Here is a 26,962-nt window from a genome sequence, read left to right on the forward strand (position 1 = left end):
AAACAATGTACTAATATGATCCCAGTTTAAGAAACTGTTCAAACTCAAATTGTTTAAAAAGTACAAAGAATGTTTTGTATTTATATCACTATGTGAATTAAAACTTGCATTACTATTTCTTTAATTTTTTACAATTGTATTATTTATGAAGTTGATTGTGTACAAATTGAGAACAGGAAGAAAATAAAACCACGTTTACACTGCAGGCCAAAGTGGCCCAAATCGGATTTATTTGAAAACTGATTTTTTTTCCAGCTGACTGTAAAATGTGATCTTTCTCAGATTCCAGTCTTGATGCACACAGGACCCAATGTGGCCCCTATGTGGCCTTGAAGGTCACTTGTATGCGCAGTTCAATAAAGTCAAAACAGAGTAAGTCGACAGAATTCTGTAAATGGACGAGGAAGTCGCTACTTCTACAAAATAAAACAAAAGTCGCCACCATAGATTTGGTCGCCACACTTTAAGCATTTTTTTTTTGTTTACCTGAAAATAAATTTAAGTAATATAATGTATGGATGGATATATACCGTATTTTTCGGAGTATAAGTCGCGCCGGCCGAAAATGCATAATAAAGAAGGGAAAAAACATGTATAAGTCGCACTGAAGTATAAGTCACATTTTTTGGGGGAAATTTATTTGATAAAACCCAACACCAAGAATAGACATTTGAAAGGCAATTTAAAATAAATAAAGAATAGTGAACAACAGGCTGAATAAATGTACGCTATATGAGGCATAAATAACCAACTGAGAACGTGCCTGGTATGTTATCGTAACATATTATGATAAGAGTCATTCAAATAACTATAACATATAGAACATGCTATAAGTTTACCAAACAATCTGTCACTCCTAATCGCTAAATCCGATGAAATCTTATACATTTAGTCTCTTACGTGAATGAGCTAAATAATATTGTTTGATATTTTACGGTAATGTGTTAATAATTTCACACATAAGTCGCTCCTGAGTATAAGTCGCACCCCCGGCCAAACTATGAAAAAAACTGCGACTTATAGTCCGAAAAATACGGTACAGTGTAATATATTTGGGTGGGTTCTAATCTTTTAATGGCTGTTAAGTAGAGGAGGCACGGACATCAGCGTGGATCAACGTTAGCTTTATTTTTCAACTCACACGTAAGCAAATGCGCCACAGCGTCAATTGCAGTCCTTCAACAATCGCCATTTCTTAGTAATCAAAATATAAATTATTCATAAATTACATATAGCCTATTATTTCAGTGTTTCCCACAGGACAGGCATCTATTTGTGGTGGTGTGGTCGGGGGGCGGGGGGTGACGGCGGCAGCGGCGATGACCAAGAAGAACGCGGAGTTGGAATATAAGTACAACACTTTATGTACATATTTAGCTCATTAAAATTACCGACAGGAAGGCGAGAAACACTTTATTTCAACAGACTCTGGCGCCGTACCTGTCGTCAAAACTCCAAAGACCGACTGCACAGTTGCGCTAACAAAATAAGAGTCTCAGAAAGCTGGCGTGCACAAGCTAGCAAGCTACGGAGTTTGCCAACAATGTATTTCTTGTAAAGTGTATACAAAGGAGTACAGAAGCTGGACAAATAAGATGCCAAAAACCAACCACTTTCATGTGGTATTGGACAGAAAGGAGGACTTTTTTTCTCCTCCATTCGAAAATGCGGACGTTATCAGCACCACTGTCTGATTCCAATCAATGCAAGTCATCAGAATCAGGTAATACACCAACTTATATTCTTGTCTTCATGAAAGAAAGAAATCTATATGTGTTAAACATGCTTGTATTATTTTTAAACACCTTTAACGTGTTAACAATATTAACTATATGTATTAAACATACTTGTATTATCATTAAACACCTTTAATTTATTAACAGTATGTGTTAAACATGCTTGTATTATCTTTAAACACCTTTAACTTGTTAACAATATTAACTATATGTATTAAACATACTTGTATTATCATTAAACACCTTTAATTTTTTAACAATATTAACTATATGTGTTAACCATGCTTGCATTATCATTAAACACCTTTAACTTGTTAACAAAAACATATATTTCATAAATAAGTAAATATAAATTATATATATGAATGAGGTAGATCCCCACGACTTGATCAATGAAAAGTAGCTCGCCTGCAGAAAAAGTGTGAGCACCCCTGAGTTACACCCATCTGAACAGGTCAGCCACCTGTTTAAAGCCCGATCACAGTTGAAATCTTGAAATGAAGGGCCTTTAATGGCCAAAACATTAACCTGGACAACATTTTAACAGCTGGTTGGCTCAGATTTTATTCTTTTCATTGCATTCACATGCTGCAGTGGACAGTGGACAATTTAGCGTCAATATTAATGCAGTATTTGAAGCACAGTCTCCACGCGTGTTTATTGACAACAGGGTTATAACCTGGACACGTTAGCTCGTCGGTATGGTAACACGTGACGTGACAACAGCGGCGGTGTTAATGAAGCAGCGTCAGGCTGTTCACCGTCAGTGAAACGCTCGGTGAAATCGCGGATTAACGTTAAATATATGACGAGCCGCGAGCGATGCAGCTATAACTTATCTACCTACAACCTATATTACCCTCGTATTTTGATCCGGTCGGTCCGTTCTTTTACTCCGCCGTCTTCTTCTTCTTCTTCTTCTGGCCCACCAGTTGAATTAAGTGCTATTGGCGGAGTTACAATGCATAGTAGGCTACCGCCACCTACTGCACCGGAGTTGTAACTACAAGGTACATTCACAGACAGAGTCCCATTGCTTTTATGAGCGGTCGAGCGAGTCAAAAGCCGAAAAATCCATTTGTGGCGGACGTAATTCTTTCGTGGCGGGCCGCCACAAATAAATGAATGTGTGGGAAACACTGTATTTACGCACTATTGTCTCGTGATGCACCAAAAATGCATCATAATAATCCCCTCAATTCCCACCAAAAACGGATTAACTCACTGGAATATAAAGACAATATAACATACGTCCATAAATGTGGATGCATATGCAATAAGTGCAATATATGTATTTGTACAGTTATCTATTTATTTATATCTGCATCTTATTGCTCATTTATCCTGCACTACAACGAGCTAATGCAATGAAATGTCGTTCTTATCTGTACTGTAAAGTTTAAATTTGAATGACAACTAGATGAGGCAATTCCTGAAGGAATTGCGTGCGAATGCTCCAATGCTGAAGTTGAACTGAAATCCTGGAATTTTTTTAGTATTGTTGAAAGGGATCACACAATTCCCAAACAGGCTGAATATTTTGAAGTTGGAACAATTTGAATCAGATAAAAAATGTGAGAGTTGTGGAACTTTGAAGAATGTCCCATTGCAGAATTTCGGGAAAAGCGGGAATTTTTTTGAAAATGGTAAAAAACTTGAATGGTCTCAATGAGTTGAAATGGTTGGTGTTGGAATTTTTTTAATCGGTAGAGAATTGTTGAAGTAGTAACATGTTGAATTGAGAAATGGTATTACGGAATTCCTGGAATTTCTGGAAAACCGGGAATATTTTCCATTCAAAAAACAACTTTGTTTATAGTCCTAATTAAGAGGAATGTTTTGACAGTAGAATGGTTAAAGTGGGTTGAAAAATGTGGGGGGAGTAGTTGCCAGAAAAAAGGGTGGAAATAGGATTTTGGAAAACCAGGAATTCTGGAAAATCCTGGAATTGTTTTAAACTTGTAAATGGAGTAGTTTGAATTTCCAAGATGGTGGAATATGTTGAAAGTGGAATTGCATGAATAGGTTGAAAAACGTGGAAATGGTGAAAGTTAGAAAAATGGCCAATTCTTTAAATGGGAAAAATGTCCCAGAAAACTGGGAATTCTAGGAAATCTGGGAATTTTTTGGAATTTGTCAAGGGAAAGCCCGAATATGCTGAACAGTTTGAAGTCGGAATGGTTTGAATCCGATGAAAAATGTGGAAGGTAGAGCACGCCAAAATCTGGAGAAGAAGAAGACGAAGATGAAGTTGAAGTTTAAAAAACATGTGTGAATGCTTTAGAGCATTCACACAATAAAAAGAAAGTCTAAGTCTAAGTCTAAAAACTTGCCATTTGAAAATATACCTTGCTCACCAAAACCGGATGTTGTGATGAAGTATCCACTTCTGCTGACGGGCTATGTCTTTCCCCGCGCACACAAAGTATGTAACTCGCCCAAAGCTGACCAATAAGTCATCGCATTTTAGACTGGTCACATTTGAAAAGATCGGATTCAAATTGGATTTGGGCTACCTCCTGATGTGGCCTGAATCTGATATGAAAAGATCAGATTTCAACCACTTTGAATGGAGCCTAAAAGTGTTAGTAATTGCTATGAAATGGAAACAGTGTAGGATTAAAAAGGCTCTGCTTCTTCCCACTCATTTTCAACATGTCGAAAAGAAAAACTGGAAATTTGGATTTATCATGTTGTAACTTTATGCATGTTGTCCATCCATCCATCCATCCATTTTCTAACGCTTGTCCCTTTTGGGGTCGCGTGGGGGGGTCGCTGGAGCCTATATCAGCTGCATTCGGGCGGTAGGCGGGGTACACCCTGGACAAGTCGCCACCTCATCACAGGGCCAACACAGATACACAGACCAGATTCACACTCACATTCACACACTAGGGCCAATTTAGTGTTGCCAATCAACCTATCCCCAGGTGCATGTCTTTGGAAGTGGGAGGAAGCCGGAGTACCCGGAGGGAACCCACACAGTCACGGGGAGAACATGCAAACTCCATACAGAAAGATCCCGAGCCAGGGATTGAACTCAGGAATACTCAGGACTTTTGTATTGTGATGCAGATGCATTAACCCCTCTGCTTTATTACAACTTCTGTTGTAATAAACTGAAATCATAAAGCATTTATAGCGAGTGAGGAGGACTGAAACAAGATGTAGTGGAACCTTTACGATTAAATAACTGTGATGTTTTTAATCACGGTTAAGAGTAAGACCAGTTAATTGTTGCATCACTCCGTTTGAGTGCTTTGTTAAAGTCCTACACTGAACTGGTCAGCGCTAAACAAGCTATGTCCTTTGATGACCGCCAATGACCTCAAAATTTGAGTCCAGAAAGAACACAGAGTAATGCTCTTCTAATGCTCGCAGATTAAGGGAAAACATAAAAAATCAAGCTGAATGCAGGCATGCTGCATTGATTGACAGTAAACGGAATAGTCACGCCCGGTGGTGTTGCCTCGTTTTAGCATGCCCTGTGCCACCAAGACGAAACACAGACGTTTTAATAACAAAAACAACAGACATCTGTTAGATGGCAGAACTCATTTTGCTCACCGACCTCGCAGACAGCAGCCATGACTTCTTTTTGTACCTCTTTATTTTAGAATTTAATGGGGAGCCAATCACCTGTCTCTTCTGATCACTACTTCCCCCCTCATCGCCATCCATGTTAATACCGTTCACAAGGATCCCATCAGCTTTAATCGCTCATTCTTCTTCCTTTCTGTAACATTCCCCACAAAATGTATCACACTACTCTATGAAAAGAAGATGGCTTTTATATCTATGTCTATGTATGAATTAACACATCTGAAGATTTTCTTGACAGTACAGGTAAAGAGTGCTGACACGTCGTTCTTTACCACTCTTGTTTACAATTTTCATGATCAACGAAGGTAGAGATGTCAGCCTGCCGATATTATCGGCTGATAAATGCGTTAAAATGTAATATTGGAAATGATCGGTATCGGTTTTTTAATTATCTGTGTCGTTTTTTTGTTTTTTATTAAATCAACATAATGGATGGCCAGGATCTTCAGCTCTCACTGAGTCGGTTCGCAGCTGAGTGTGAAGCGACTGGGATGAGAATCAGCACCTCCAAGTCCGAGTCCATGGTTCTCGCCCGGAAAAGGGTGGAGTGCCATCTCCGGGTTGGGGAGGAGACCCTGCCCCAAGTGGAGGAGTTCAAGTACCTAGGAGTCTTGCTCACGAGTGAGGGAAGAGTGGATCGTGAGATCAACAGGCGGATCGGTGCGGCGTCTTCAGTAATGCGGACGCTGTATCGATCCGTTCTGGTGAAGAAGGAGCTGAGCCGGAAGGCAAAGCTCTCAATTTACCGGTCAATCTACGTTCCCATCCTCACCTATGGTCATGAGCTTTGGGTTATGACCGAAAGGACAAGATCAAGGGTACAAGCGGCTGAAATTAGTTTCCTCCGCCGGGTGGCGGGGCTCTCCCTTACAGATAGGGTGAGAAGCTCTGTCATCCGGGAGGAGCTCAAAGTAAAGCCGCTGCTCCTCCACATCGAGAGGAGCCAGATGAGGTGGTTCGGGCATCTGGTCAGGATGCCACCCGAACGCCTCCCTAGGGGGGTGTTTAGGGCACGTCCGACCGGTAGGAGGCCACGGGGCAGACCCAGGACACGTTGGGAAGACTATGTCTCCCGGATGGCCTGGGAACGCCTCGGGATCCCCCGGGAAGAGCTGGACGAAGTGGATGGGGAGAGGGAAGTCTGGGCTTCCCTGCTTAGGCTGCTACCCCCGCGACCCGACCTCAGATAAGCGGAAGAAGATGGATGGATGGATGGATGGATGGAAATCAACATAAAAAACACAAGATACATTTACAATTAGTGCACCAACCCAAAAAACCTCTCTCCCCCATTTACACTCATTCACACAAAAGGGTTGTTTCTGGTTCTTACATTATATATCAATATATATCAATACAGTCTGCAAGGGATACAGTCCGTAAGCACACATGATTGAGCGTGCTGCTGGTCCACTAATAGTACTAACCTTTAACAGTTAATTATACTAATTTTCATTAATTACTAGTTTCTATGTAACTGTTTTTATATTGTTTTACTTTCTTTTTTATTCAAGGAAATGTTTTTAATTTATTTCCATCCATTTTCTACCGCTTATTCCCTTCGGGGTCGCGGGGGGCGCTGGAGCCTATCTCAGCTACAATCGGGCGGAAGGCGGGTTACACCCTGGACTAGTCGCCACCTAATCGCAGGGCCAACACAGATAGACAGACAACATTCACACTCACATTCACACACTAGGGCCAATTTTAGTGTTGCCAATCAACCTATCCCCAGGTGCATGTCTTTGGAGGTGGGAGGAAGCCGGAGTACCCGGAGGGAACCCACGCAGTCACGGGGAGAACATGCAAACTCCACACAGAAAGATCCCGAGGCCGGGATTGAACTCACGACTACTCAGGACCTTCGTATTGTGAGGCAGACGCACTAACCCCTCTACCAACGTGCTGCCCGTTTTTAATTTATTTATCTTATTTTATTAATTTTTTTAAAAAGTACCTTATCTTCACCATACCTGGTTGTCCAAATTAGGCATAATAATGTGTTAATTCCACGACTGCATATATCGGTTGATATCGGTATCGGTTGATATCGGTATCCGTAATTAAAGAGTTGAACAATATCGGAATATCGGATATCGGCAAAAAGCCATTATCGGACATCCCTAAACGAAGGCTGACAACAAGGTTTTTGTTTTCCAGAATTTAAGCAGCAAGGAAACAAGTGCAACTGTGACATTTCATTCAATTTCCAAATCATTTCCCCAGCTTTTTGTCTTACAATATTCCCCAACTAGTCTAATGTGTGTGTACACACACCCCTTCCCCAACGCCACGCCACCGCCACAACCACCTTTGAGGCCAGAGGCGGCTTGGCTGCGCGAGTAATCCCACAATGAATGTGGGTCACTGAGTGGGGCTTTGCCTTCCTCACTAAGCAAGGGGACAGACAGCGGGGTCGTGACCCCAGTCACACACACACGCACACACACACACAGACACACACGCACACACACTCACACACATGCTCCTGTTCACACGGTCAATGTAGCAAGACCCAAACACAAGGATATGCAATATGGAAAAGACGCCACAGACGGATTAGAGGGCTGAATTAATTACATTTGTTCACTGTTTCTCATACATTCATATACAAACATCTAAAAATTGGCTCATAACACACCACACATGACAGACAATCATGAATTCATTATATTAAGAATGTAACGATATGAAAATTTCATATACACGGTTATTATGACCAAAATTATCACGGTTATCATTATTATGGCCGTATTGTTGAATGTAGAGATGTCCGATAATATCGGGCTGCCGATATTATCGGCCGACAAATGCTTTAAAATGTAATATCGGAAATTATCGGTATCGGTTTCAAAAAGTAAAATTTATGACTTTTTTTAAAACGCCGCTGTACGGAGTGGTACACGGACGTAGGGAGAAGTACAGAGCGCCAATAAACCTTAAAGGCACTGCCTTTGCGTGCCGGCCCAATCACATAATATCTACGGCTTTTCACACACACAAGTGAATGCAAGGCATACTGGCTCAACAGCCATACAGGTCACACTGAGGGTGGCCGTATAAACAACTTTAACACTGTTACAAATATGCGCCACACTGTGAACCCACACCAAACAAGAATGACAAACACATTTCGGGAGAACATCCGCACCGTAACACAACATGAACACAACAGAACAAATACCCAGAACCCCTTGCAGTACTAACTTTTCTGGGACGCTACAATATACACCCCCCGCTACCCCGCCCCCAAAAACCCCGCCCACCTCAACCACCTCATGCTCTCTCAGGGAGAGCATGTCCCAAATTCCAAGCTTCTGTTTTGAGGCATGATAAAAAAAATAATGCACTTTGTGACCTCAATAATAAATATGGCAGTGCCATGTTGGCATTTTTTTTCCATAACTTGAGTTGATTTATTTTGGAAAACCTTGTTACATTAGGCATACAAATGTGTTAATTCCACTGTTGATATCGGAATCGGTAATTAAGAGTTGGACAATATCGGAATATCGGATATCGGCAAAAAAGCCAATATCGGACATCTCTAGTTATTATTATGGCCGTATTGTTGAATGTGTTCAAACACACTAAAATCTTTAGTTGTTTTAAATAACTAAACTAAATAGACCCATTGTTAGAAAACCCACTGTTTTGCATGTTTTGCTCCAGCTCCAGCGGGCGTTGTGGCGTCCTATTCTGTTCAGCAGTCCTTGAACGCACTGTAAATACACCTAGGGTCTCATATTCCTCTGAGTATATTTCGATCATTCCATTCTAAGAGAGCACAGCTTGTAGGTTCAATGTACACAATTGAATAGCTTAGTTGCCCAGACAGTAATGTGTTTATTTAAGTTTAGATTGGGGTATGTCGTTTCTTAACGGGGAAATACGTTAACGTCTCGCTTGCATTCAAGTGTGCATTCTAGCTAGGAAGCTCGCGCCAGTCCGTCTGTGAGTTTATCGAAGTGCAGCTATCAAGCACGGTTTTTGGACTATTTTTATTTAAAACAGCAATACTGACCGTTAAGGGTTTTCCCCATGGTTTTCATTAAAACCGTTTATTGTTACATCCCTCAGTGTGACGGTATCAAACGATAACTTGGGAGTTTGATTGATTGATTGAGAAGTTTATTGACGTCTTAAAGAATTGAATGCATGTAATGCTTTAAAAAGGCAAATGGATGGCACAGAAAGCCAAAAGGCTTGTTTTCATTGTGCTCCATTACATATTGATCACATTCGATACATTCAATAATACGAGATATATAACCTGTAACATGTATATTTAAAAAAAACTTACAAAAATGGAAAAGATATGTACATAATACATGTGTATATACAAATATATATATATATATATATATATTATATATATTGTATACAATATATTTTAAAAAATGGGGGGGGTATACACTATGTACATGACTATGAATACTCGTCAGTGTAATTTCTTTCCTGTAGTCATTAAGTTGGCCAATCTCAGGAATAAACTACAATTCCCATGACCCTTTACACAGTGTGGGGCAACGAGGATTTGAGAAACAGACATATTCGCCAATCAAAATAAGGAAACAGCAAATGCAAGAGCATGATGTATGCAAAATCTGAGTCTCTCTGCATGCATAAAGCAAGCATTTTTTTAAAGTAATTTATTGCATATTATTGTAATGTGTGTGATTGACGGTCTAAAAGTAACATGTCCATCTGATGACTTTGTTCTCTGAACAGAACCCCAGGGTGGTCAATTCCATAGACCAGTTTCAAGACAAACCGAGTACACTTTGAGGGCTATGAGTAGGGCTGGACCATTATGGAAAAAAAAAAAAAAAAAAATCAAGATTTTTTTTGATTGATATTAAAATCACGATAAAACAATTATTCATTTACCGGTATTTGAAAACATGAAGATTTATTGTACCACCAAAAGTCAATGGTCAAATAATAATAACAATAGCAACAAAAACTAAACTGAACAAAAAAACAATAGCAATATGAAAAAACAATACAATTCAGTTTTTCAGTTCCAATGTTTTTGAATTTTGTTTACCTTTTACACTTATTTTGCCACCATAGTGTGCACTTTTTGTGTCATAAATACAATTTAATAAAATGTTTGTTGATTAAATGCAAAAATCCTCACTTTTATCGGTGCAATACATTTTTGGACAGTTTTGACCAATATTTGAAGTCAAAGCATAATCTTTTTGTAGATGTATCAATAAGTGCTTTGAGTACATTATGCTTGTGTAAAATACTTTGTTGAAACCTTTATTTTGTTAGCACAGTCAGACCGGATGTTGCGCACAGCGCTGTTATAGTGCTGCTGTTCTGAGCTTGACGTGTGAAGACGACTTTGGGGCTGTTAAAAAAAAAAAAAAAAAAAAAAAAAAAGAGAGACTATCAAGTTGCGACTGCTGTCCTGTTTGTACAAACCCCGTTTCCATATGAGTTGGGAAATTGTGTTAGATGTAAATATAAACGGAATACAATGATTTGCAAATCATTTTCAACCCATATTCAGTTGAATATGCTACAAAGACAACATATTTGATGTTCAAACTGATAAACATTTTTTTTTTGCAAATAATCATTAACTTTAGAATTTGATGCCAGCAACACGTGACACAGAAGTTGAGAAAGGTGGCAATAAATACTGATAAAGTTAAGGAATGCTCACCAAACACTTATTTGGAACATCCCACAGGTGAACAGGCAAATTGGGAACAGGTGGGTGCCATGATTGGGTATAAAAGTAGATTCCATGAAATGCTCAGTCACTCACAAACAAGGATGGGCGAGGGTCACCACGTTGTCAACAAATGCGTGAGCAAATTGTTGAATAGTTTAAGAAAAACATTTCTCAACCAGCTATTGCAAGGAATTTAGGGATTTCACCATCTACGGTACGTAATATCATCAAAGGTTTCAGAGAATCTGGAGAAATCACTGCACGTAAGCAGCTAAGCCCGTGACCTTCGCTCCCTCAGGCTGTACTGCATCAACAAGCGACATCAGTGTGTAAAGGATATCACCACATGGGCTCAGGAACACTTCAGAAACCCACTGTCAGTAACTACAGTTGGTCACTACATCTGTAAGTGCAAGTTAAAACTCTCCTATGCAAGGCGAAAACCGTTTATCAACAACACCCAGAAACGCCGTTGGCTTCGCTGGGCCTGAGCTCATCTAAAAGATGGACTGATACAAAGTGGAAAAGTGTTCTGTGGTCTGACGAGTCCACATTTCAAATTGTTTTTGGAAACTTACCTTATACACACACCACAATAATAGTTTTAATGACATTCACTCTTTACTTAAATCAACAACGGAGCAGCATCTTCTCAACCGTGGCTCAATAATGCAACATCAACGCCAGAAATGTGTCCCGTGAAAAAACGTCCAACCGGAACCCTCTAATAACTAAAGTTCCGTGGGTGAATTATGTAAACTCACTACAGTTTTTAGCGCTTTGATAGCTAGTCTACTGACAGATAGAAGTAAGAACTTTACACTACTTTATATTAGAAATGGCAACAGCGGAAGATGAATGCCACATAAGAAGGTAGAGAAAAAGAAGAAGCTTATGACTACGGCGACGGCAAGACTACAATGGCAGACGCGCGCACATTTTCAGGACTTATGCAGATCCCAAATACACATCAGCAGGTACCAGAAGGAAAGAAAAGTTGGTTTTGCATAATATTGCGGGGGAAAAAAACGCCAGGTAATATGTCTGCTAATAGGTGCCATTTTGCAGTGCTTATACACGCACCATAATAATACCCGTATGTTTAATGCTCCGACAATCCATCAAGCAGTGTGGCTTCATAGCTTACCGAAGTCGTACTTTAAACATTTTGACAAATTTCTGAACGCCGTGTGTATTGTTCTATATTCTCAATGGAACATCTAAATGTTTTGGTGTTGTTTACTGCAATCATATTGCAGTATACACATATCTCTTCTGTATGACTGCCATCTGCTGGTCACACTTATTACAGTATGTACCAAATAAAATTGCTTTGAGGTCAGTAAGCACAACCAGAATTATGCCGTACATTAGGCGCACTGGGTTATAAGGCGCACTGTCGATTTTTGAGAAAACTAAAGGATTTTAAGTGCGCCTTATAGTCCGAAAAATACGTTAATCGTTTTTTCGATTTTATTATATTATTCAAAATTGAGAATAAAATGTCATTACTTGTCCGGGCCTAGCTATGAGACGGATAAGCTATCATAGAAGATAAATCAGCATGCAGTTTTTAGTAGCTTTCAGCTAAACACACACACATACACACACACATATCAAAGAGTCCTAATTAGGCTGCATGCACCACGTTCAGACTAATTATACTGCACATCATTAACATTCTTCATCACGAGGTGATGCGTTATCTAAGAGAGACCAGGCGATCATGAAATATTCATGATTTATTAATCTGACAAGAAGAAAAACAAACATGGGAGCCCAAGCTGAGTGACACCATCTCCTGCCAAGCAGAAAGGTAGCGACATGGTTGTGTCTGCTCCTCGCTCGTCACTCCACGTATCCAAGCAGGAGTCCGCTATCGGGCTACACTGCGGCGCTGACATTCAGGTGGCGGCGGTGTTCCCACTCAAAGCCATGTTTTGGTGAGATAAGGCAGAGAGAAAGTGTTGATTTTTCGTTCCTTTGCTCGGCCCACAACATCTCCCGCCTCAAACTCCTTTGCTGTTGTGTAGACAAAAATGTCAAAGACTGCCTCTTCCTTTGGAGACGGCATGAACGGAAATCTGGCAGGAAGCCATCGCCAGCCCAATCAAGCGTGTTTCCACATTGTTTTGACCAAGATTGGGAAAAGGGAGGAAAAAAAGCGCCAAAGCAATAGTGAGGGAATGAGAGAACAGAGAAAAGAGCATCTCACGCACGCTTCGGAGAGGATATCCCCCCAAGTGGGAACATTTTTGCTGATGAAACGGCTGTAATAATAAAAAAAACAAGCAGCACTTGTTTTGTTTTTTTTTGTTCCTGTCACCTCAACGCCACATGTGATGCCAAATTACCAATCAAATCTCACTCGCTCTTCGTCTGCAATGTTACAAGTATCTCCTCTTGACATTTCCATTAACGGAAATGTCTTCAAGTACTTTTTTTTTTTCCACGTCCGCCGTGTGACCTTGATGTGTGGTGTGTAAGATAAGCACGACAAATTAGAGCTTGAAACGCAAGAAAACGGTAAATAACCATTTCTTCAACAAGGACAGAAAGAGAGTATTTCTAGCCAGGCAATACAGTGTTTCCTACCGGACTGCGGGGGAATGGCCTAATTAGGGAGGGCTACCGAATTCAGTACTTTTATAGGAACCGACTGAATTCCGTGTGTACTACTAGGTAGGGTTGTACGGTATACCGGTACTCGTATAGTACCGCGATACTAATTAATCATATTCGGTACTATACCGCCTCTAAAAGGTACCGGTTCCTCCCCCCCGTCCCTTTTTTTTTAACGGGCATGACGGCACGTCGTCGTCACTGCGTGACATTGCTGGTTTTACGAGCAGAGGAGCATGTTCGGCAGCGCACAATCACAGAGTACTTACAAGCAGACACAGTGTGTAGACAAAAAAGGGAGAATGGACGCATTTTGGTTTAAAAATTAACGATAAAGGTGACGCTATAACACTGAAACGCCCTCAGGAAGAGGTGCTTTAAAACATGGCTAGCTAGCTAGCGGCTAACGCCCAGTCTGCAGTGTTTAAGCTACTTCTAAATCACTAATTCTCGCCTCCATGGCGACAAATAAAGTAAGTTTCTTACAAGTATCGTCCCTGCTAAACATGCTTCACTACACACCGTAGCTCCCCGGTGTCACAATGTAAACAAATGCCATGAGTGGATCTACACCTGACATCCACTGTAATGATACCAAGTACAGGAGCGTATCTAGTCGATACTACTGTGATTACATCGACATTTTTTTGCATCACAAAATATTTTTTCGTTTTTTAAAATGTATATTATATTTATAAACTCAGGAAATATGTCCCTGGACACACAAGGACTTAAATTATGACCATTGTGTAATCCTGTAATTACTTGGTATCGGATCAAAAGCATCCAAACAGCAGGAGAATAAATGTTTACTACATTTTAACAGAAGTGTAGATAGAACATATTAAAAGAGAAACGGTAAATGAACAAGTAGATTAATAATTAGTTTTCTACCACTTGTCCTTACTAATTTGGACAAAATAATAGAATGAGAAATGTGTACGTCAGCAGCTAAATTAGGAGCCTTTGTTTGTTTACTTACTAATAAAAAACAAGTAGTTTCGTATGTTCACTATTTTATTTAAGGAAAAATTTGCAATAATAAACATATGTTTAATGTACAGTAAGATTTTTTGTTAAAATAAACAGGGAGTGGTCCCCTTTCACTCATTCACACAAAAGGGTTGTTTCCTTCTGTTATTAATATTGTGGTTCCTACATTATATATCAATACAGTCTGCAAGGGATACAGTCCGTAAGCACACATGATTGTTCGTGCTGCTGGTCCACTAATAGTACTAACCTTTAACAGTTAATTTTACTCATTTTCATTAATTATTAGTTTCTATGTAACTATTTTTATATTGTTTTATCTTCTTTTTTATTCAAGAAAATGTTTTTAATTTATTTATCTTATTTTATTTTATTAATTTAAAAAAAAAAAAAACCTTATCTTCACCATACCTGGTTGTCCAAATTAGGCATAATAATGTGTTAATTCCACGACTGTATATATCGGTATCGTTTGATATCGGTATCGGTAATTAAAGAGTTGGACAATATCGGAATATCGAATATCGGCAAAAAGCCATTATCGGACATCCCTAGTAAATACACAAATTTGTCTCTTAAGCGGTTCCGTAGACTACTACTATGTGGCACTACATTGTTAAAATGAGAAAGTTGTTAACTATAAAATGACTTAGTGTGATGTTACAGCATTTAGTTGTAACTTTATTGTAATTGACTGTAAAATCAAAGCTCTGCAGTTACAGTAAATAGCTGTAAAGATATTTCACAATATTTTTTCATAGATGTTACTGTGAAAGTAATGCAATTATTATCCAGTAATTTGCTGTTAATTTACAATGAACATTTTTACAGTGTAGGCAACACATCGTAGCCTATACACTACTGCCATCTAACATCTTAGAATTGCAACCATACTTTCCAACCCTCCCGGATTTTCCAGGAGACTCCCGAAATTCAGCGCCTCTCCCGAAAATCTCCCGAAATTTCCCACAATATAAACGGCGTGCCTGCCCAATCACGTTATAACTGTAGAATGATCGAGGGTGAGTTCTTGGTTTCTTATGTGGATTTATTGTTAGGCAGTTTCATTAACGTCCTCCCAGCGCGGTAACAACACACAACAACAGCAGTCACGTTTTCGTCTACCGTAAAGCAGTTCGTCTGCCGTAAACAGCAATGTTGTGACACTCTTAAACAGGACAATACTGCCATCTAGTGCATTTGATGAAAGCACTTTTGTGCGTGCCACACAGCAATGCATCATCATAGAGGGTGTTCAGCATGGTTAGAAAAATAGTGACAGAGAATAGAACAAGGATGGACAATTCAACCCTTAACTCAACAAGTATATGTGTAAATAAATGAACACTGAAATTCAAGTATTTCTTTTTTATTTATATATATATATATATATATATATATATATATATATATATATATATATATATATATATATAAAATAAAATAAATATATATTTATAGCTAGAATTCACTGAAAGTCAAGTATTTCATATATATATATATATATATATATATATATATATATATATATATATATATACATACACACACACACACACACACACACACACACACACAGGTAAAAGCCAGTAAATTAGAATATTTTGAAAAACTTGATTTATTTCAGTATTTCAAAAGGTGTAACTTGTACATTATATTTATTCATTGCACACAGACTGATGCATTCAAATGTTTATTTCATTTAATTTTGATGATTTGAAAATCCAAAATTCCGTGTGTCACAAAATTAGAATATTACTTAAGGCTAATACAAAAAAGGGATTTTTAGAAATGTTGGCCAACTGAAAAGTACGAAAATGAAAAATATGAGCATGTACAATACTCAATACTTGGTTGGAGCTCCTTTTGCCTCAATTACTGCGTTAATGCGGCGTGGCATGGAGTCGATGAGTTTCTGGCACTGCTCAGGTGTTATGAGAGCCCAGGTTGCTCTGATAGTGGCCTTCAACTCTTCTGCGTTTTTGGGTCTGGCATTCTGCATCTTCCTTTTCACAATACCCCACAGATTTTCTATGGGGCTAAGGTCAGGGGAGTTGGCGGGCCAATTTAGAACAGAAATACCATGGTCCGTAAACCAGGCACGGGTAGATTTTGCGCTGTGTGCAGGCGCCAAGTCCTGTTGGAACTTGAAATCTCCATCTCCATAAAGCAGGTCAGCAGCAGGAAGCATGAAGTGCTCTAAAACTTGCTGGTAGACGGCTGCGTTGACCCTGGATCTCAGGAAACAGAGTGGACCGACACCAGCAGATGACATGGCACCCCAAACCATCACTGATGGTGGAAACTTTACACTAGACTTCAGGCAACGTGGATCCTGTGCCTCTCCTGTCTTCCTCCAGACTCTGGGACCTTGATTTCCAAAGGAAATGCAAAATTTGCTTTCGTCAGAAAACATGACTTTGGACCACTCAGCAGCAGTCCAGCTGGTGTCGGTCCACTCTGTTTCCTGAGATCCAGGGTCAACGCAGCCGTCTACCAGCAAGTTTTAGAGCACTTCATGCTTCCTGCTGCTGACCTGCTCTATGGAGATGGAGATTTCAATTTCCAACAGGACTTGGCGCCTGCACACAGCGCAAAATCTTCAGATCTTTTTTGAATGCAATTACTGAAATAAATCACGTTTTTCAAAATATTCTAATTTACTGGCTTTTACCTGTATGTATATATGAAATACTTGGTGAATTCTAGCTGTAAATATACTCCTCTCCTCTTAGCCACGCCCCCCAACCACCTCCCGAAATTGGAGGTCTCAAGGTTGGCAAGTATGATTGCAACTATATACAAAGTATACTATAAAATAACAAACGGGACTATAATAAGACAACAATAGAAAACAACTCTACAACACCGTTATCATAATCAACTTATTTTGAAAATGTTGTTGGCAGACTAAGAACGTATACGGTATGTTAAGAAACGGAGTTATGATACATAGAGCCACTTACTGTACTAGGCTGTGACATAAAGCCACATCCACAGTCCCATTACGATGTGTTTATAAGCCAGGATTTGTGCTGGCCCGCATGTGCTGTTTTGCAGCATGACTCCAAATAATTACTTGCAATTGGAATGGTAAAGAGACCAACATCAGTGTAAAAGTATGTCTATTACCACGCTGCCTCGGATCTGTACAGTTCTTAAATCTTAAGTAGTAGCTCAGGACACTGTAAGAGTTTAGGTTGTGTCATATAAAGACACTCTTACTACCTCCATAGCCATTTAATGAGCAAAACTTTAAAAATCTTTAAATTTTAGTGCAGAGTCAAGGCAGCGCATCGGTGGAGCATTCCCAAAACAGCTGTAGCCAGGGGACTGGTAATTAATATACAGTAATATGCATTTTTACAAAGTAAGCACACATGTCTTTGTCTGAAGAATAATGAACACATGTAGGCACATAATTACTACCGAACCCTCTAGACATTATAAAAGGAAAGGGTTGAATTTAATCACCGTTTCTGGAGGCCGATAATCATTTTAATACTACACTGATGCTGCCGGTGCAAGTTATAACAGACATGTTGCACAGTCCAGAACTTGGAAGCAGTTAAAGTGATAAAATGTTTCACATTCCTTTCCTGAGTTAGGGTTGATTTCCTGCACAGTCGCACATAAAATCCCTTAGCAGTGAGCCACTCTTTGTTAATGAACAATTTTCTCACCGTCTGTATTCATTTACAACACACCTGTTCAATTGGTAGATTGTGCATCACTGATAGCAGATTCTATTATGGAAGGGTGTGAGAGGTTATTTATGATGCGGCCTTAATCTAACTCAGAAGTGCGCCAATATTACAATATTGGCATGCTTATTGGAAACATATGTGGACTATAGATAATTTGGCATTGGTAGGCCTCTTGCAATGGCGCTTGACTATGGAAATAGACCAAAAGGGACTCCAGCTGAAAGCAAACAATCATTGTGGGACGGAGTCAGTTCAGATATTTAGACTAGTCTCTCGTCTGCCCTCCTGCTGGATTCCTTAGGAAAGCGGCATTCCATTGGAAGGCAAAAGGGTCAAAGGTCAGGGGGGCACAGTTGCTCTATATCCAAGACTGTGTTGTTTGGCTGAATGCAAAAGGATTACAAACCATCAAATCTATAGCATGTGCCCAGGGTGTGTGTTTCACCCCCAAGTCTTTGTGTCGTCATTACAGATCAAAACCCACTCCTACATATAGGCACATATATAGTCGAGCTCTCTCGTCAAAAACTAACAGCTGTTCGGACACGTGTGTGCATTCCTGAGTCTGCAACTAAAGCATCTCTGCGTGGTATGGCCTCCCCACCCTAAGCCTGTTGGGTGCATGGAAATCAATTAACTAAGAGGGCTGTGTCAGGGGTTCTGCACAGGATTGTGCAAGTTTACGTTAGTTTAAAACACGTCACTTGATTGAATCCAAACAAGACAGTATATCTTTGGAGTATATTCACCGTCATTGTTGACAATCACTTACTGAAACAAGCGTGAAAATCACTGAGCTGTGGCGAAAGCCGCCAAACCGCAAACTTCAAGATCAAAAATTACCGTATTTTCTAGACTATTAGGCGCACTTAAAATACTTTTTTTTAATCTCAAAATTCGACAGTGTATTTGGTACATGGTGTAATGATAAGTGTGACCAGTAGATGGCAGTCAAATAAGAGATACATGTAGACTGCACTATGATGGCAATATGACTCAAGTAAACAACACCAACATTTTTATTTGTTCCATTGAAAATATAGAACATTACACACAGCGCTCAAAAATCTACCCAAATGTTTTAGTACGACTTCCGTAAGCTATGAAGCCGCACGAGTATTATTGTGGTGTGTGTATAAGGTAAGACATATTATCTGGCTTTTTGTTTCGCAATATTATGCAAAAGCAACTTTTCTTACCTTCTGATACCTCCTGATCTGTATTTGGGATCTGCATAAATCCTGAAAATTTGCGACGCCGTAGTGGATAAGCTTCTTCTTTTTCTCTATATTCTTGTTATGTGACATTCATTATCTGCTGTTGCCATTTCTAATATAAAGTAGTGTAAAGTTCTTACTTATATCTGTCAGTAAACTCGCCATGAAAGCGCTAAAACATACCGGTTTAGTGAGTTTACATAATTCACCCAAGGAACCTTAGTTATTAGAGAGTTCCGGTCGGATGTTTTTTCAGGCGTTGTTGCTCTAGTGAGCCACGGATGAGAACATGCTGTTCCGTAATTAATTTAAGTAAAGTCTGAATGTCATTAAAACAGTTAGCTCCATCTTTTGACACTTCTTTCACTCCCGTCCTTGCACGCTACACCGCTACAACAAAGATGACGGGGAGAAGACGCTGCCGAAGGTGAGCCACGTAAATAAGACCGCCCACAAAACGACTGTCAGAAAGCGGCTTGAAGATTATCTGTAAAACATAACCCATGCAACATTTTGACCAAAGAACCACCATTACATGTTATGTAGACCACAAGAAAGTGTTTTCCATTTAGAAAATAATAATAATATGACTCCATTAATGCGCCCTATAATCCCGTGTGCCTTATATATGAAAAAAGATCAAAAATAGACAATTTATCGTCAGTGCGCCTTATGATCCGGTGCGCTCTATGGTCCGGAAAATACGGTAATTCATTTAGCTTTGAGTCCAAACAGCAGTGGAACTGAACAAGCAGGGGCACCGACGTAAATAAATTAACTACAAAATGTAATAATTAACTTAAAGCGAGTAGGCAGCGCAATACAACTTTCTGATTGGATGGTCCTGAAACTTGGGAAGCTTATTAAGAACATGCAGAAATGCGTGGAATGCCAAATAATTCATGAAATCTTTTTCAAGTGACATGGACAGGGCGAGGATGTATGGTTGTTCAAGAGGGAAAGAATGACAAATGGACCAACAAGTGCTCGCTTGTGAAGTTTGGTTAGGAGCGCTTGCTAATGCATGACAAATTGGACCGCAAAGAATAGAAGGTTTTAGAGTTCACATCGAGTTCAAGGAGTTACTAACAGCCTTTTTCTACATTGCGGTACGGATTTCGCCACATTAGCAGTTTTGTGATTTATATTCACAAAATGTGTAACTGGGTTAGCTCGGTAAACAAAACTGCCATGACTGTTTTGTCAACCCAACCCTAAATGCATCACGACTACTCTCCCACCAGATGGTAGGTACAAAAGGGATACAATTCCAATTGGTTAATTTGGCACCCATTACGACAACAACAACATCAAAACTATCCTGTTTCGTGGAAACATGCGTGAACTCTTTCTAAGCCTAACATGTTTGGACATGATTTTTTCTGCTGAGCAGGAGCTTTATGTGATTTGGCAATACTACAGTACCTTAAGGTAATGGACGCATCATTACGCCAGTTGGTGTGTTTACACAAAACTAAACAACCCATGGAGTGTTTAGTACCTTGACGGCGCTCAGCAAAGAAGGAATGACGTGTCTCATAACCACAATGGTGCCCACGTCCTTGTGCAACGCTCTACCACCATGTCAACTATCGCTTTCATGTGGGCACCAATTCAACTTTCAGCACTAAGCGACATGATTCGGGTCTGACATTTTTTTTAAGAGAGTGGTTTGATTTTAAGTACAAACGTGCAACTCAAGGACCCTCAATCTTTGCCTGAATGGAAATATTTATGTGCTTATTTTTCCATACTTTCTCATGTCGCCCCTTAACCTTGACGACACATGTGTGTGTACAGGTGCACACCCACAAGGCACAACGTCGACAAGAACTGTTATCACATGTCTGCATTTATCCAGGCTTTAAAGGGCGGTGGAACTGCTGGTTGATAAATGCGGATCAAACGGAGATCTTGCATACAAGGGGAGCTTGACAGCGCACCTTGTCTTGTGAAAAGAATGGCGAAAAACTTGTCTACGTCCTACTGAGGCCCAGCGTCCTGTCCAATCGACATTTGGGGGTCCAGCCTTAGACTGATATTTTTTTTACTCTTCCCCCTTTCCCAATGTCACCTTTTTCTCACCTTTTTTAAGGAGCGCCGTAAGTGGCTGATCCGTTGGCGGTCCCGTCTTGTTCCCTTGTAACGTATGTCTGCTCTTAGTGGGACTGTGCCGAAAATGAAATTTCAGTTCTTATGTGTCTTGTACATGTTAAAGAATGGACAACAATAAAGCATCTTGAATTTGGGCTGTTTTTCCTGAAATGTGCAAATCTGAAAGAAGACCAAAACCAATGGTCCACTGCAGAGGACGCCGGTTCTTAGGAGGACAACATTAAAACACACCAAAACAGCATCCGAAACACAGCAGCTGATCCTGTAGGGCAGGGGTGTCAAACTCATTATAGCTCAGGGGCCGCATGGGGGAAAATCTGTGCACACGCGGGCCGGACTATTAAAATCGTTGAGCGATATTTTCCCGCATCTACTTTGTTTTAGCAATCAAGACTATTTCAGTTGCTTTTATCCTTCTTTGATGGGACATTGTTGATTGTCATGTCATGTTCGGATGTACATTGTGGACGCCGTCTTTGCTCCACAGTAAGTCTTTGCTGTCGTCCAGCATTCTGTTTTTGTTTACTTTGTAGCCAGGTAAGTTTTAGTTTTGTTCTGCATAGGCTTCCCTAAGCTTCAATGCCTTTTCTTAGGGGCACTCACCTTTTGTTCATTTTTGGTTTAAGCATTAGACACCTTTTTACCTGCATGCTGCCTCCAGCTGTTTCCGACATCTACAAAGCAATTAGCTACCTGCTGCCACCTACTGATATGGAAGAGTATTACACGGTTACTCTGCCAAACTCTAGACAGCAATGACAGTCAACAACAACACATCATTTGCAGACTATAATTACTGGTTTGCGAAAAATATTTTTAACCCAAATAGGTGAAATTAGATCATCTCCCACAGCTCACCAGACTGTTTCTCATGGCACAGTGGTTGAAAAACACTGCCATAGATAATTAATTCTCAGGCCGGATCTGGCCCGCGGGCCTTGACTTTGACTAGAGCTCTAGGGAATCATGATTATCACTGAGACAAACATTAAGACCTTTCAAAATTAGAGGTAATCAACTAACCCTGGGGGCTGACTAGAAAAGATGACACCTTCAGACATAATCCAAGTAGTAATTGAAGCATTATGACTGATGTATTTGCACTAAATACCTCCATGGCTGAGCCCGACATGTTAACATGCACACAGAGCAGACACTTAAAGGATGCTCATTTTGTGCTTGTCGAAGACAAAAACAGAGGGATGTGCAAGGAGCCTATTTACTTGGCACAGTTCTTAAGATTTTAGAGTTGCTATTTCCAGCATCTAAACTTCAATTTGGGTTGTCACAATCTCATAATCAATCAGAACACCTTACACAAATGTACACTACTCAAGTTACGCCTCTATTGCAGGATTATTCAACTAAATTGTTCTAGGGGCCACATTTCCATAAAGCTAAAGAGGTCGGACCTCTGCCTTCACTATTATTCCTCTGCCATGAACATTTGGTCTATTTCTTTTATCAGTTACACATTTCGGAAGAATTATGCAAAACGCATATGTTGGGAATTCTGGCCTGTAGGGCAGTGGTCCCCAACCTTTTATGCACCACGGACCGGTTTAATGTAGGCATTATTTTCAGGGACCGGCTTTCCACTTGTGCCAGATAAATACAGCAAGAATAAGTGCATGAAAAATACAACTCAATATAACGCTGAATTAGTGAGAGCCCTGGGTGTTTCTTTGCAATGAGATGCAGATGGAAATCAGCCTTTGGCTACAATCTGTCACTTTTCTATCTGATATGTTCATTAATGTGCATAGTATCATGTCACAAAGTTATAACAAATATAACAAATGGCAACTTCCTATGAGGAGTTGTATTGTACATCTTTAAACAAGCTCATTGGTGTGTCTAGTGCACAGGTGCCAAACTCAAGGCCCGCGGGCCAGATCTGGCCCTCCGCGTCATTTTATATGGCCCGCAAAAGTGTGGAAATAATACTTTATTTTCTTACTAAAAGGTACCGGTATTAGGTTTTTTTTTCTAGTTTGACAGGGAAAAAAACTGTGTCCAATATTGCAACAAATATTAGATTATCTCAATGTGTTGGCCACAATCCAAATAAATACTTAAGTATCTGCTTAACTTATGATTTCGAAGCAAGTTATCCATCAAATTGTACACTATAAAAATTATCAATAGATTTTACTGTAAAATATAGTTGTTTTTTTACAGCATATTACAATAAGTTGAAACAAAACGACCAATGTTCGTTTTTTTACAGTAAAATTCTGTCGACTGAGCTGTCTGTTTTTTGTTTTTTTTAAATCCACGGTTGATGATTTTATAGTAAAACATTGTATTATGGTAAAAAAAACTGGCAGTCGAGTTGCCAAAATAAAATTAAACAGCGGTACTGTATTTCTATTTACAGTAAAATGTTGTAAACAATAATCATTTGGGGCGGTATAGCTCGGTTGGTAGAGCAGCCGTGCCAGCAATTTGAGGGTTGCAGGTTCGATAACCGCTTCCGCCATCCTAGTCACTGCCGTTGTGTCCTTGGGCAAGACACTTTATCCACCTGCTCCCAGTGCCACCCACACTGGTTTAAATGTAACTTAGATATTGGGTTTCACAATGTAAAGTGCTTTGAGTCACTCGAGAAAAAAGCGCTATATAAATGTAATTCACTTCACTAATAATAAAAGAAAAACACCATACATTTTACAGTTAAAGTCTGGCTACTAAGCTGCCAGTTTTTTTCCTGTAAAAACAGTGGTAAAATCCGCAGATTTTGTTTAGTCTCTACGTAAATATTTTTTTAAATATATAAATAAATAAATGATAAATGGGTTGTACTTGTATAGCGCTTTTCTACCTTCAAGGTACTCAAAGCGCTTTGACAGTATTACCACATTCACCCATTCACACACACATTCACACACTGATGGCGGGAGCTGCCATGCAAGGCGCTAACCAGCAGCCATCAGGAGCAAGGGGTGAAGTGTCTTGCCCAAGGACACAACGGACGTGACTAGGATGGTAGAAGGTGGGGATTGAACCCCAGTAACCAGCAACACTCCGATTGCTGGCACGGCCACTCTACCATACCATACTATATAAATAATGTTTACTGTTACAAGCGGTGTGGCCCTCAAGGAAAACAAGTTTGACACCCCTGGTCTAGTGGGACAGGCCAAAGTTAAGTCGGAGAAAATGCAGTCCTTTATAAATTATTTAATGTTTCTCTCCGGCCCGGTAGCAAATGCGTCACGGACTGGTACCGGTCCCCGGACAGGTGGTTGGGGACCACTGCTTTAGGGGGTTAAAATGCCAATGCAAGGACCTTCAAATGTGTTTTGGTCCGAGGAGTGCTGGTGTTTGTCTCCCGGGTTTTGAACTGAACCGACACGGTGTCAGTTAAATTGCTCTATTGGTTCTGGTTGACAGCTCCACAAAGGTGCATCCAAACTCACCTGTCGTATTCCGCGTTGTCCTTATCACAGCGCGCGTCCTTGTGCTTCTGCCAGTCTTTGCCATGCTTGCAGGTGGTGAGCAGCACCACGTCCTCCGCGTTGTGGACGTGATATAAGGCATTCCTGGTGTCCGAACCGATACCGGTGAGATAGCGCTTCCCCTTGAAAACGAGCATGTACTTTCGAAACGGCGGGATGGTGTTGTATTTAAGGTAGCCCCTTTCTCCGCCGGTCCTCGGGTGTTCCTTGGAGAAAAGCGGGATGGAGACGTCGAAGTTGGGTCTGAAGTTCTCGGTCCCGATACTGGCCTTGGCCAGCATCGCCTGGCCAATGTCGAAGCCCAAGTCTTCCGTGTAGTCCGGCCAAGTCCCGGAATATAAATTAAATATGAGATGGTTCCTGCCATCGTTCCACAAGGGCAAGTTCTGGATCTTGGTCTTCAGGTTGTGGACGTACTGTGGAGACAGCTGGTCCCTGTCAAGGGTGTCCAAGCTCAGCACAAACAGACACGCCTGACTCGGGTCTGAGGTGTAAAACCTGGACCCTTCGATAGTGGCCAAAATGTTCTGATAACTCTCAGATATCTTCTCTCCCTTCTGCTGCGGGTAAACATAAACTTTGAATCCAGTCTTTTTACACAGAGAAAAGTCAAAACATGAGTCCATCCGGCACCGCTTGCCTTTGTAAACACTGGTGTTCACCACCCGCTTCTGCCTCACTGACGTGTGCACGTCGGACTCATCGGTGTCGGTGTGGTCCCACGCCACGAAGGGGTGTAAAGGGTCCGAGAAGTGAGGCCAGGGGTGGTCGGGTCGGTACCCATGACGGCTGATATCATGCCGGTGCCTGCTCGCTGCTGGAAGCGGCACCGCTCCGAGGTAGAGGAGCACCAGACAAGCCCCGGCCGAGAGCAGGATCAGGTAGCGTTTTTTGGCCTGCATGTGTCCTGGGAACAGACGCGACTTGTTCGGGGAATAAGATCAGCAAAGTGGGCCGGAGTGAGGCTCTCAGCAACCCCGGTGACACGGCTCCATCCTCCGGATCCCCGACCTCCCTTCTGCGTATTCGGTACCCAAATGCAGAGATTGACCCGGCGCATGTGGGCGATTTTTTTTAAAAGTGTGCTCTGTGGACTCCCAGCATGTCCAAAGAGGCTGGGTGCGCCTCAAAAAAAGACACCCGAACCCCAGGTGGGTCACAATGTCTTCCACGCTCGCGGTTCCAATGGAAAAGTGTCCGTTTGGGAAGTCGCTCCCCTGCGGGCAAAAAAAAAAAAAAAAAAAAAAAAGCCCCTCGGCGGAGAGGTTAGATGTTTAACTCGGCGGAACACATCGGGAAAGAGTGTGAAAAGCCCCCCGCTCCGACACCAGCGTCTCGGCGTGATAGGTCCCCTTCCCCCGGATCACTCCATGGTCCCTCCGTTCAGCCGCACCGGCATAACCTGACGAATCCTCGCATTTCTCTCCCCACCGACCGAGACGGGCTGAGACCGAAAAAACAAAGCTCATTCGCCGCGCCAAGTTCTGAAATAATGCCCCCTGTAGAAAGAAAAAAAAGATGGAATTCCTCAGTCCCACTGACCGATTTCCGAGTGCTCGGTTGTTCCGTTTGTGAGTCGCTAACATTCCGATCCCGACACGACGGCGACTGACGTGACGTCACATCGACGCTGCCCAGCCCGCCGCTGATTGGTCGGTGTGAAAGCGGATAGGGCGGGACTTGAGGAGACGCAGCCAATCACGAGCCGAGTGCTCCGCATGTGCAAATCATCTAATTGTAAAGCCATTGAGGTTGTTTGGGAAGATGCCAGGGGCCATTACACCCTCTGCTCAGGCCACAAGTTGCGGGCTGATAT

General features: G+C 40.9%; 1 protein-coding gene across 1 annotated transcript in view; it reads right to left on the reverse strand.

Moving 5' to 3' along the window:
- ext1b (exostosin glycosyltransferase 1b) overlaps positions 1-26,731 on the reverse strand; it is a 386,065-nt gene extending 359,334 nt beyond the window's left edge. The window contains exon 1 of the mRNA XM_061982613.1: positions 25,108-26,731. Coding sequence (XP_061838597.1) covers positions 25,108-26,048 — 941 coding nt within the window. The 5' untranslated portion in view covers positions 26,049-26,731. The remainder of the gene's footprint in view (positions 1-25,107) is intronic.
- Positions 26,732-26,962: the final 231 nt, after the last annotated feature.

This window comes from Nerophis lumbriciformis, linkage group LG21, assembly GCF_033978685.3.
Source record: "Nerophis lumbriciformis linkage group LG21, RoL_Nlum_v2.1, whole genome shotgun sequence".
Lineage (NCBI taxonomy): Eukaryota > Metazoa > Chordata > Actinopteri > Syngnathiformes > Syngnathidae > Nerophis > Nerophis lumbriciformis.